General features: G+C 33.1%; 1 protein-coding gene across 2 annotated transcripts in view; it reads left to right on the forward strand.

Moving 5' to 3' along the window:
* Positions 1 to 13,469, forward strand: part of Pten (phosphatase and tensin-like protein) — a 31,505-nt gene extending 18,036 nt beyond the window's left edge. Inside the window, exon 10 of one of the 2 annotated variants that reach the window (XM_087358699.1) lies at positions 11,963 to 13,469. In XM_087358699.1, coding sequence (XP_087214825.1) covers positions 11,963 to 12,009 — 47 coding nt within the window. In that variant the 3' untranslated portion in view covers positions 12,010 to 13,469. Of the gene's footprint in view, positions 1 to 2,892; positions 11,091 to 11,962 lie in introns of those variants that run through there. The other variant, XM_087358700.1, reaches the window with a different exon arrangement.
* Positions 13,470 to 13,646: the final 177 nt, after the last annotated feature.

Here is a 13,646-nt window from a genome sequence, read left to right on the forward strand (position 1 = left end):
TTTTGAAGGTTTGGTTTTTCCTTTCATGTGAAAGTGTCTTTTGCCCCATGTTTTTTACCAAAAAGATGTGTGTTGTGGTGTGAAACAGCTGATTAGTAGAACCACTATCCTGGTGTGTACTAAATAAAATGTTTCTGCAGTGGATAGTGGTGTTGTAATGGTGGTTACAATCTTTCATGAATTTTTGCTTTGTCAATTTAGTCACTTGAATAGGTATGGAATAAAGTAATAAGCTCCAAAAGTACCTTCATAATGTGAATATACATTATTGATATGAGTGGTAATTGATAACAGTGATTTGATAGTTGATACTATTATCTTATTTCCACTGTCAAGTGATTTGGAGGGGGGGGGGGGGTTCCTACTCCAATCTGTTTCTAATGGGTCTAACTTCTTCCCAGAGTCATGAAGAAAAATGATGGCCAAGATCACTCCTTATTTGTTGTGCATTGGAGCTTATTCAGTATGTTTGTATCTACCTCCTTTCTGGAGGCTGTCTCTACTCCATTTACAAACCTGAAGCATGCTGCTGTCAGAAGAGAGAGATGTTAGTGTGGGTCTCAATATATAGCATCGTTATAAGTGTTGGATAACAAAATTAATTTATAGATAGCAGTACATGTGTTATCCCTCATTACATTCTTATGTTTTCTTATATTTGATTTTATTGAAAATGAGAGACATTGAGCTGTAAAATAAAGCTGTCCCACTACATGTCGTGGTGGCATTTGGGGGAGAGATCATTCATGACTTCAGCACTAGATGGGGTGAGTGGTCAGCATCATACCTTCGGTGCTTTGTCACCAGAGAAAGGACCTCCAGTTCCCAGTGGCTAGGAGGATGGGTGGGCACCCGAGCCAATATGGACACAGAGGCTAGAAGAAAAATCCTTTGTCCATGCTGGGGGTTAAACTCCAGTTGTCCAGTCTGTAGTAATTTGCTCTGCTGATAGCTATCTTGGTTCTCGACATTGAGCTGTAGAAATAACAAATTGCTTTTTCCTTTGTGATTTGGTGAAGAGATTAGTTTCTTCCTAAATCCGGAATACTTAGTGAACCCAGCCCTCAAGAAACATAGCATTAAGTATCATTCATGTTAGCCAGATTGAAATTTTGGATTATGTACATCCACAAAGCAGTAATTCGCAATATTATTATAGCGCTTATGCTTTGTATATTTCCCTTGTTTTAGGTACAGTTCAAGTGTATGAATACACACCATTTCTCACATGAAACATTTATAATTTGAAGATAGTGAACAAATCCTAAACTTTCTGCTATGGTTTGTGTGTGTGTGTGTGTGTGTGTGTCAGAATTATCATGTAAAGTAATTATTTGGGTAATCTTATTAAGTTACCATTCTGTGTGTTTATGTGTGCTTTCTACTGGTAACTTTTGAATTGACTGGCAAATTTTATCCAGACTAATTATTGGTGTTGCATATCGTGACCAGGACAATAAATTATTGCCATTGGTAATCCCGCTTCAAAAATAGAAGAAAAATTTATAATTGTGTAGAGTGTTGTAAATTCTTATAGGTAGAATGTGTTTAACTTATATAAATGTACATCATTTCAGCATGCTGTAAATTAAATGCTTTGTAGCCTTAATGGACTGATAATTTGAAATATTTAAATTTTGTCCTGTGCTCAGAAATGCATTTTTAGAAATCTTTTGGAGGGAAGAGGTTATTTGGATATATAATCTTTCCATTTTAAATTGACTTTCATTGGGTTATACTCATATTTTCATTCTTGTAATTGAGTGCAAATGTTAAAAAAATCACTATTAAATTGGGATGATGAAGTTCCAGGTTGTTTTAGGGCTGGCCTTATGACAGAGCATCTCAGCTCATTCCTTAAAGATGGTGTCAGATAAATACTAGCTAACTGTTCTGAATCTTAGAATCTGCCTTCACATTTTTTCTGCACCCAATTGTAGTTGATACATGTGTATTTTTCTTTTTATTGTGTTTTTATTTGTAAAATTCATGAACACCTTCCTGAAATATTTTACATTGTCCTCATTTAAGAGGAAATTGTGGAGATTTTTAGAGCTTCTAAAACTTTATGTCACTCATGGAATGTAATATTTAATATTTTTGAACTGTGAATGATGTCTCCTTTGTGGACATTTTGTTTTTGTGAACCTCTAAGAGCTCTTCTCTGGTCTCTATGCTGGTATGTCATATTAATCTACAAGACCCATTACATGTTATTCATTTCCAAAGTTCTGTTTCAAAGCCTCAACAGAGTTTTTTAAGTCATGTTACATGAAATAGTGAAGTGATTTTTGTTTTATCCTCCGAACTTTACGCTAAGTATCTCGTAGTTGCTTTAAACAGCTGTTTTATTGTAGACCATTAGATGCCATGTAGGTGAGGGCTTTGGACATGAAGGTAATTTGAATGATTGCTGTAATCTTACAGTGTAGATGAAAGACAATTACATTTTAAAGATACATGGAACTTTCCAAAAAAAAATGTGGTTTCATGTATTAGGCATTTATCAAGAGTAAATTAAAAGAATATCAACAGATGTTACTGTTAAGTCAGAAAGAGAAACACAAACATATTAGTTTAATATAAGAAGGATTCCCTCTGAAAAAGCCACAGAAGGAGAAAACAATCATGGTAAATAGGAATTATTGTAGTTTCAAATGTATTGTACAGATTCAAGAATGGAACCTCTAAGGAGGAAATATTTTTAAGCTAATGTGCCTTCTATTAATGGCCTCTGGTATATAATGACAAGTTTCTAAATTTAGCAATTTTGGAAAACTGTCTTAATTTTTTAAAGTGAAATATTTATATACATATTGCTTCTCTGTTTTAATGTCTTGACAATGGCTACTTATATTTTTGTTTTTCCTGCTTTGTGATTGTGTCTTGCAGGTGAGTCTACCTACCTGTGACATTCCTCCACCCTGTACCTCCCTGTCTGTGCCCGCCCAGTGCAGCGGGGCGCACTATCCCGGTGCTTGGCTACTACTAACACATCCATCATCTGGCATGACGTTGGATGCCCCTCACTCGCTCGCCTGCAGCAAGGCTGATGTACAATGCTACCGCATGTGTGCCTAGCTGTATCCTTTTAGTTTTGGACAGAAAGGGTGGATTCCTTATTTTATTTTTTATGAAGGGAAAGTGTGTGCATGTGTGTGTTAAATTTTAAGTATTTCTAGGTATATATATATATATATATATATATATGTGCATATTTTTGGACAAGAATGTTGAAAATTACATCAATATTTTTCATTATAAACAGTCTTGCATCTGGTCTTCACTTCTTTCATACAAATAAGTTTCAGAACTCTGGAAGTGTAACACTTCAGTTCCTGGCATTCATCGAAGGTGTTTTTATGCTTAGGCCGTAAATTTATATTTATACTTTGTATGCAGATAACTAAATTTTGTGTCTACTTTTAATACAGCCCTTCATTATGAAGAGTGTACAATTTCACTTTAAGTTCTTTATGTATCATTGTTGATACATGTGATTGTGTGCTGTTGGTGTATGTAGTAAAATACATTACTTGTTCATGTTTTGTTGTGAACAAAATAATTGTAACATGCAGAACATCTCATTTTTGTTTTTCTGCTCGTAGTGTCACCAATCATAGGCTAATTTGCTTAAATGTGATCAGATAATTTCTTCAAATCTTGTGTTTATTATTATTAAATTTGGAGTAATTTTCTGATCAGCCTTGAGCATCTCTTTAACATCTAGATATATCTTATTGAAAATCATTACATATCCATCATAACTATACTTAAATCTCAACTATTATAGTACAAGTAAAGTAGCAATTAAGAAAATAATTTTTAATAATTTAATTTGTTATTTTTTCATTGTAATTTGTTTTTCATCACCCAGTACCTACATTACAAAACCTTACAGTGATATTAAGTCAGTTAAGGTCATTGTGTGTAAGCACATGAATAACAGTGCGGTGGTTTGATTTCATATCAGTGCTTATGATGGAAGGTGAGGGATTCATCTCAGTTTCTTGTGATATCATAGATAACATTGATGATGATGAACATTTGTCAAGGCACAGACAGACATGACTTATTAAAGGAGTAAAATAATGGCTTGTACCAGCCTGGTATTAGGTGCAATAACAAAATATTTCTTTATCATGATAACACATTATCCCGTAAAAATCTTTTGTTGCTGTAACATATAGATATTAAACTGCTCTTCTAACATTGGTGTTACCCCTGAACTGCAGATGATTTTTTTTATTGAATTAAAATGCATTTTTCCGATTCCTACAGTTCATAATCTTTCTAATGTTAATACTTCTTTCACATTACTTCAGTCGTCTATCCCAACTCAGTTTCAGTGAACCATGACTTCTTAAAAATTATTTGATCTTCACCAAATTCTGACACCAGAACTGATATTGATCAACCTATTGATTGTTTACTTAGTACAGTCTTTTTTTATCTGTGCTAGAATAAATATTGTAAGTTTTTATTATAGAGATTGAGAATGTATTATTGGAGAGTATTACATGTCTTGGTGAAGAAGTTCAGAGTTTGTCTCTTCTTATTACCTACATTTTGATTTAGATTTGTCAAGTGTACTTAAAATAGACACTCGGCAAGAATCATACAAATTGCTGATAGTTTCTTTACTTTGTCTCGTAAGGTAGTATTCTCACCTTCTTTCATAGGCTGCTGGACCTTTGGTTGGTTGTCATGTTCCGATTGAAATTTGTGTTTGTGATTACTTAGCAATATTTAGTTCATTGGAAAAGAAATTATTTTTTAAGAATGGTAAGTTGTGTTCCTTAACATTACTTTAAGAATGCTACTAATATGAATGGTTCTTAACCTTAAATAATGTAATATCAATTCACAATTCATTCTGTTGATTAAATTTCCTTAATTAATTTTTGTCATTCAGTCATAGATTAGGTACTGGTGGGCCCCAGAATCATTCTGGACATGGTACTGAATATCAGTGAGCAAGAGTTTATCATATATTTAGTTGTGAAAATATATCTGTTTAAATCATGTTACCATTCATGTACAAGGTACGCAACATTTACATACATCATAACATTGGATTCGAGGAAATAAATCACTGGAACATTCTGGTTTTTACAAGCAAGTAAGTGTACCAAATATTCAGATGTGGTTACCACTTACACTGTATTTTAATCCTCATTGAGGGACTGTTTTCAATCTTCTTACTTCATTAAGACAAAAGATTAGAGTGGTGGGTACAATTCTGCTGGCACATTGACCTGTCCCCACTTTTTTTACTTGAGATTGTGAGAGTGGAAATGGATCCAGTTTCCAAAACCTTGTGTTCTGGTCAAAATATTAAATTTATGGACAAAATCCACAAACCTTGTAATATTAACGGTATAATTTTATAATGAAACACTTTTTGTTTGACACATATACAGTTGATTTTAGTGAGCTATGTGCTTGGTCTATATTGAGTTGCATCATACTGCATTCTGCTTCATGTTTTAAACACCTTCAAAAAAATGTGAAGTATTTCAAGGCAAATCCTGATTTGTAAGGAGTTGTAATTTCTGCTACCAAGACAGTGAAGCTAGATTTCTCTTCCACAGTAGAGATGCCTAGAAAGTAAACTACTGGATGGTAGGTTGTAGGCTTAAATCTCAACATATTTGTAGTTTGAAAAATTGTCCATGCAATGTGGAATATATTTTATTTTTTAAATTAAGTCTTTGTGCCTGAAATATTTTTATGAGAATGAACTGTGGCTTGAACAAATAAGATTGAGAATCATTGGTTCAAAATGCGTGAACATGGGATTTATATGATAAAATTTGGATCTGCATATGCACTTCTTTCCATGGAACAGAATAGTATTACAGCTTATATGGTGACCTCTTTGACTGCGGAGAGTAGCTGGGCTGGTATGTGTTTCTACTGAAGTTTCATTAAATCTGGTTTGTAATCCAGAAGGCCAGTCGCTACCAGCATACTGTGTACATAGACATTGTCTGCTTTGCTTTCAAGATTAAAACATTGGCATATAATGCTTAACTCTCATATATAATTGTTTTAAATTTATATTCCTTTTAATTTGCCCAGATATGAATTGTTTTGAGATTTGAAGTTTCATGGTGTTGAAGGTGTCATTGTTCGTCTTCTGGGTTGTAACACAGAGGACTGCAGGTAGATTCCAGTGTTTCAGGAGCATACTATAGTCATCTTCACAGCTTCAGCTATGAAGATGGAGGCAGTATATTCTTTTGAAACACTGATATCTGTATACAGGAGCACATGGTATTACAACATAGAAGACCACCACTGACATGTTTGTTTTGATCTTATTTTATTTGAAGTAAATTCAGTTTCAAATAACATTTTAATCACATCAAGCTAGTTAAACTGTAACTTATTTCATTGTGAACTATACAGGTAATTGCTAGATTTTTCTAAAACATGCAGTTAAATATCTACAAAAGGTAAATTAAGTATGTTTACACATTTGGCTTAGGAATGTTAATGCTTTGTCTATAATATATTGATTCTAAAATATTCCAAGGTAAAGATTTGTCTTCAAGTAATTAAAAGAAAATCGAGCACTTACATATCAGAATATGCAAAGTACTACTTTGATAGAAGTTAATAGTGCCTGAAGCTCCTGTCTGTAGAAAGTTTCATTTTTCCATTATACAGTTCTCTTTTATGCATTGACACTTTGCTTTTTGTGGAGTTGTTCATCTGACTTAGCATATAGTTGGTACCATGAATATATAAATTTGCTTCAGTTAATGACTGTTTGTACAGGCCTGATCAGTATGTCACTGATTTAATATAATTGTTGTTACTTTAGATGCACTTCATACATAACATTTCTTAAACAGGTTGGCTTTCTTTTGAAGAGTGCATTTTTTCTGTGAGTTATAGTTTACTTATCCCTAACTAAGATTGCTCACTGCCCCTTGCAAATAAAGTATGTTTACTAAACTTTCTGAATACATTTCTTAGATAGCAGAATGCAAGTACAGTGCATACGTGAGAACAAAATATATTTTCATGTAAGTCCTTTGTTTAGTGCAGAATATTGTGTTACAACCATTCATACAGTATTGTTCATATAAGGGTATTTATATTTGTAATTCAAGTAGAGGTGCCAACTTTAAAGAACTGCTGTTGAAGGGCATTTTATTTGCTTTCATGGGATTAGGGATGGATTTAAGACCTTAGCTTTGCAGAACTAGAGGATGGATTAACAAAAGTGCAAATAATTTCAGTGGTGTATATATTATTGCTATTTTGAAAGCCAGTGTAAAGCAATACTATTATTCATCATGTAAAATAAGAATTTGTACTAACAATTTTATTTTGTGGAAATCTTAATGTGTAGAGTGGTTCATTTAAAAAATTGATTGTAATATCTCAAAACTTAATGAGGAAATTACAATTTTTATTTTGTAAATAAGTTTATAAGTGTATGAATGTTGCTGTTAGAAGTGATTCTTGTTTTGTGTGTGGTAGTGCATGAAACTTGCATTGCAGAATGTGATGACCTATGCAACTTTGGTAATGGTAAAAAGCATTGTCATTTATGTCATGAGATTGTGACATAAGATCATGAGTGCTTTAGACAGCACAGCTAATGCAATGTGCAGTAACTTAATTATTTGGTTATGAGTAAAGTGTAAAAATAGTATTATTATATGTACCACTGAATGAAAGTGAAAGTGACTTTGTATTAAACTGTCGGGGTTGTCAGAATTTTATATATTGGTTGGTGGTGTTTAAGGTTTGGAAATACATTTGTTCCTGCTTTTGTCATGTGATTTTTCTAACAAGAAAATAATTACTTGTATCATTATGGTAGTGAATGTTTTGCACTTGTCATTACTTCATTGCATATGTATTTTATTGTTTCCGTACTATAAAGAAGTTATATGTGGACAATAATTTGTGGATTAGGGAACTCAGCCTGATATGAGGCCAGGATTATAGGACAACAGAAAGAGTATTTAGTTTGTAAGATCTGAGGTTTTCACAGCGGTGAGTATGAAGATTTCTGTCTTCTGGGTTGTTGCGCTGTGTAGTCTGGTCAATGTTAACCAACGTTTCAGAGGTCATACTGCCTCCGTCATCGTCCTGATAATGGAGGCAGTATGACCTCTGAAACGTTGGTTAACATCGGCCAGACTACACAGTGCAGCAACCCAGAAGACAGAAATCTTCAGTATTTAGTTTAAATTTATTTTTGATTCTTACATACTGTGTTTCATCCTTTGTAGTCTTGATGAAGTTCACCCAGTTCTTTTAATATTGGAACTGTCTATCTGTTTTTAGATCTGAATATTGAGCAACTAGTATTATTGTACATTCTTGAATAACATTTATTTCTTTCACACTCACATACATATGTCTTATGAATATTATTTTCAATATTTCAAGTGATCTATGAGTTCCTTTTGTGAGATGTACTTGATTTTAACAGAAAATTTACCATATATTATTTTGAGTGGCACTTATATTTAAATGTTCATAAAGATTGCGTGAAGAAGAAAATTGAGCAAGTTTAGGTAAATATATTGATGAATGATGCAACAGATATTATACCCAGGCAACAAGTGTACTCGGTGTTAAAAGTGAAAGGAGTAATGTGTAACATACAAAGCTGGTTGTATGAGAAATGAGGATGGAAGGACTTGCAGAGACAGTGATGGGAGTACTGTGTGTAAAACAGGCTACTTTGTTTGTACTGTTGACTCTCAGTTTGAAAGGTTGATTACAGGCTGAGAAAGACTGGAGAACATATCTTATGATATGGATTTAGTAGTTTTAGGTATACTTTAAAATGGAATGCTAAATCAGAAGCAGAAGTTAATGAGTATTTAAAAGTGTGGAAACTGAGCAGCAGATTAACCTTATCAGACTTGAGTAAGAGATTTAAGAGATGATCTTACTTAGAATACTTATGGTGACAAGGCTCATTGTTTTGTAAGGATAAACCTGATGCAGCAGTGGCCTCTCAATACATATGTTCATTACTTGAAATTAAATATCTTAATGGTATACTGTAGTTTAGTCTTTGAATGATGAGATTAAATGCAGATGATGGTGGTACACACATTTGCATAATGCTGTGAAAATAATTGGACTGAGGCAGTTTCATATTTGCATCTTAAAAGTGTAAAAGAGGACTCCCCTTATCAGGATTCTCATTATGTTGTAGTCCTCAATGTTATTGAACCCATTTCTTTCACAGCTACATTTATAATTTCCCTTCGTAGTGTTTGAGGTAGTTATATCTAACTATTTTGAAGAAGAAATGGGTTTGTCTGTTTTTATATATTCTGTACGTTGGTCTATTTGAATGTGACTGGAAACTTTCCCTCTGTATTAATGCAGAATTTGAAGATAAGTCTTCAAATAAAATATTACCTTCAATTTCATTAAGAAATGGGAATTAGTGCAGAGGATTTTATAGCATAGTCAATTTATCAGGAGCATTATATTGTGTACTGCTCATTAATTGCAAGTAGCTGTCCACAACTGTTCACATATTTATCAGTTATAAAGGAAAGATGCATCATTGATGAACTGGTTGTATTTCATCAATACTCATACCCTGTCCATATGTTCATATATATAAGTAAGGAAAGTGTGTGCCTTTAAGAACATGAAATGATGTTTTATTTTATGTAGTGTTCAGTCTAGAAAGTACAAAATGGTTGACTTGATCTCAGTGATAGGGAAGAAAATGTGTCAAAAAGTCACTTTTCATTTGTGAACTGAGTGACATTTCTCATTGTGTATAACTGATATTGTGTGATAGCAATGTTTCATGCATAATTTTTTGGTAACTTCATTCACATCATTTATTTTTACAAATGTTGATGTGTTGTTTATGTTGTTCACAGTGTGTTGCAGTTTTAGTAGTAGTCTTAACTAATCATTTCTACAACTTGGCAGGTCAAAACTGTTACAATTAAAATTTTAAAAAATGCCAGTCTTGAAAAGATGTATGCTGTGCATATTGGTAATTCTGCATTTGTGTACCAACTTGAATTATATACTTGTATATTAATATGACCATTGTTCATGCCTCACAACACTTTTTTCTGTGGTGGTGAGTTTTCTTTGGATCAGCTTGGGTGAAACAATTTCTTTTTTATATTTTATATTCTTTTTAAGTAGTAGAATGTGTAGGAAGAGTGATTTGTCAGGTGATGTGTTAGGTCAGGTCATGTGCGTTGTGATCAAAGAAACTATTTTAAATGTTGAGCTGTTGGACTCTTTGGAGTACAACAACACAAAAATAAACTCCAGTGTCACTTTTAAAAGCAATTTAAAACTTTTGTCATTTTTGCCAGCTTATATATTTACCGGGGGGGGGGGGATAGAGGTGCATTTTACAGTTTGATATTTTTAAGTGTAATAATAATTGTAAGTTACTGCTGATTGTGACTTTAGCACAGTTACACAGTTCTAAAAAATAGTGGCAGTGTTTTGGTGTTTGTTCCTATTGCAAATAGTTTGGCACAAGGTCAAAGCAGTGAATGCTTAAAGTTCATCAGAAATCATTGATCTTGCATTGTTATAATATTGATAGCTGGACTAAGGAATACCAATTTTCTACAATAAATCATTTATTATGACTGCAAAATTTGGAGGGCCACAAATGACTGGTTTTCAGAACAGTTCTGTGACATAGTAAGAGACTTATCCAAAAAGTACTGGGGTGCTTATATTCTGGGGTAGGGTGGCTGAAGTATGAAGCTGACTGCTCACCTTTGTCTAGGGCCAAGGTTAAGAATATGTAAAACTGTGTGTCCATTTCCCAGATATGCTTTCGTGGCATAATATTTAGGCATAGTGGCAACTTCGCTTTTCATTTTCACCTCCTTTCTGGACAGGAAAATAAAGCCTGTACACATTTGTATTGGTTCCTTGTCTGTCATAATTCTAATCTTTGTCGTCTTGACATGGTCGCTGTCATGTACATGCCCATGACAGATCCCGCACTCTAAATGTCTGTATCACTTTTTTCAACGTACATTGCATATGTCTGTATTTTCAAAAGTTTCACATGATCATTCGAAATAAAACTTGATAACCAAATATTTCAGTTGAGTGAATAGCATTCCTGCTTAATTTTCAGAAGGTCTTGAGTTTAATCTCTTTTCTGTTTTCACCATTTTCCTTTTGTTTCTTCAGGCACATTCTGAGATTGTACCTTAAATGATGCCATAAATGTCCACATCCTTCCTGATTATCATACACACTCATCCTTCCACTTGACAGTATATAACCTCTACAGCTGAGAATATACTGTTATTTTGATTTAGGATAAAAGTAGATGTGTAATTTTAAATGGACTGTTTGTGGGAAGAAGAATGAAAAGTAATTTGGGGGGGTTATATTAAGGAAGTTTTATTATGATTTTTTGTAAATAGTAACCTTCACTGCCATGTGTGATGTTTCCCTTATGTCAGAAGTAATGGAGAATGGAGTAAATGAGATGAATTTGTTGCTTCACATTTATTAACAAAACTAATGTGCATAAAGACTGATTCCGCTTATTAGAAAGTGAATATTCCTACTTCACATCTAGCATCGTATGAGTCTTCGGTTTAGCTTTTCTACTACATTGAATCAAAAATTGAGAAAATTATTAAGGACATAAAATTTGACAGTACTGAATTGTGACAAAAGTGAACCCTAAATTATGAAAGCCTTTACAGAGAGAAATGGTTACACAAGTATTCTGTTATGTCATGTAAAGAATTTGTTTGTCATGATTCACAAAAATTAACACCTGGTTTCCTTTTTATTTAATATATTTAGCATACTGGGGCAAAAGAAAAAAAGTGGGTCAGTTTAAATGATAATTGAAAATGTTAATATGGTAGCAAAATATTAAAAATGAACATATATGTTATAGATTCTGATTTTTCATTAAATTAATGGCAAATTGTATCTGTTTCTTTTTTAGTAAGCACTGGTTCAGCTGTCTGTCCAAGAATGGGAACAGGTTTTTGACTATGAATCTGATGCTCAACACTCAGTTAGACTATTAAAGAAGATTGCCATCATTCATGGGCAGTATTTTTGTATGCTATCAATACCAAGACAGTTCTGGTAATTATTTTCCCAGAAATCTGAATTAGAAGTAAAATGATGGTTGTATAGATCTATGTGAAAAATAAAATGAATTTGACTATGTTCAGTAAATGTGTGACATTCGATGCTAAGCAGTATTATAATCTATTATTAATTTGTTATTAAAAAATAAAGTCACATTATTTTATTGTTCTTTTAGAAAATGTGTCACAATGAAAATGGAGACTTGTTTGTGGTCTGTGCCTCACCAGTCCTAGTTGTATTTGTACATCATAATTCACATGGAAACTATGGTTGCACATTTCTCTATCTCAGTAATGTATTTTGTAATCTTTTTAATATTTCAGATCATTTAATAATCAAAACTCATAATTCTCCCTGAATCTCTTAGGGATTAAGTTATAACATTATATCTGTGAAGAACACCACACAAATTACATTTCAATTTAAATATGAACGTTTGTAACTCGGTAGGTTGCACTTATTGTCCTCGTTGGAAAACTAAATTCAGACTTATCATATATACCTTATCAGCCAAGAAACAGCATTTACTGAAGGCCTGATTAATATGCAAACAAATACAATTAAATATTCATAAAATTATAAATATTTTGTGTTCTGTGCAGGCTTTTTTTTTTTTTTGTGTGTGTGTTAAATGCCCTTTATGGTATATAAGTAAAGAGCAAGTGTGCTAGGTCAGCAGTAATGTGTCTGGCTCACATTTTGTGCTTGTTTGGTTTTCCTCAGTTCCTCCAAGCAAATGCCGAGGTAGTACTTCGAAGCAGATACGTACTCTTACTGCCACATCCCTTGTAATTCGTTATTGGTATGATCCTTCATTCCTCATTTTATGTACACAATAAAGTGTTTGAAATATTTACATTCATTACAGTAAATATTACTTTTCTTTTTCTGTATTCAGACTACCAGGCATATCATCTAATAACCTTTTCCAGGCAAAATAAAATATTATCATTTTGTTATAATGAAATAGAGATTTTTAAAAATGTGCAACGGAAAGAAATAATTTTCAGACGTACCTTCACATTGTATCAGATAAAACAATTTTATTAAAAATGTGAAACTTGTACCGTGTAAAGTTCTTGGAAACTTTGTGGTATGTTGGTTGCTGTGGCAGTGATTTGATGTTGCATATTTTCTGTTTATGCTATTGAAGAGGGAAAATATCCCCTTTCTTTATTCATTCTAATGCCTCCAGTTATGGTATTTTGTCCTTGGCAAGGGATTGGGAAATTCAGTACCTTATCCATATCTACCAGGTCCCCATATTGTAAAATCCTTCATGTCAAAATTTTTATTTAGACCATAATTGACATGTCAGCCAACTTATATTAACTCTAATAAAGGATCAGAAATCCGTTTTTGTGTGTTCTTTGCACAAGGTGCACGAGATGAAAACAGTGGGAAAGTCTTGTCTGTTCCTAAACCACAATTGTTTCTGGTTATACATTCCCCGAAGGCAAACACTGAACCATACCATAGCTCAGTTACTAGCTTCTCACTCTGGAACCCTGGGTTTGTGCCCAAGTCAGTCC

This window comes from Zootermopsis nevadensis, unplaced genomic scaffold (genome assembly GCF_977971745.1).
Source record: "Zootermopsis nevadensis isolate Lab colony 2312 unplaced genomic scaffold, Znev_1.0 Znev_ptg000030l, whole genome shotgun sequence".
Lineage (NCBI taxonomy): Eukaryota > Metazoa > Arthropoda > Insecta > Blattodea > Termopsidae > Zootermopsis > Zootermopsis nevadensis.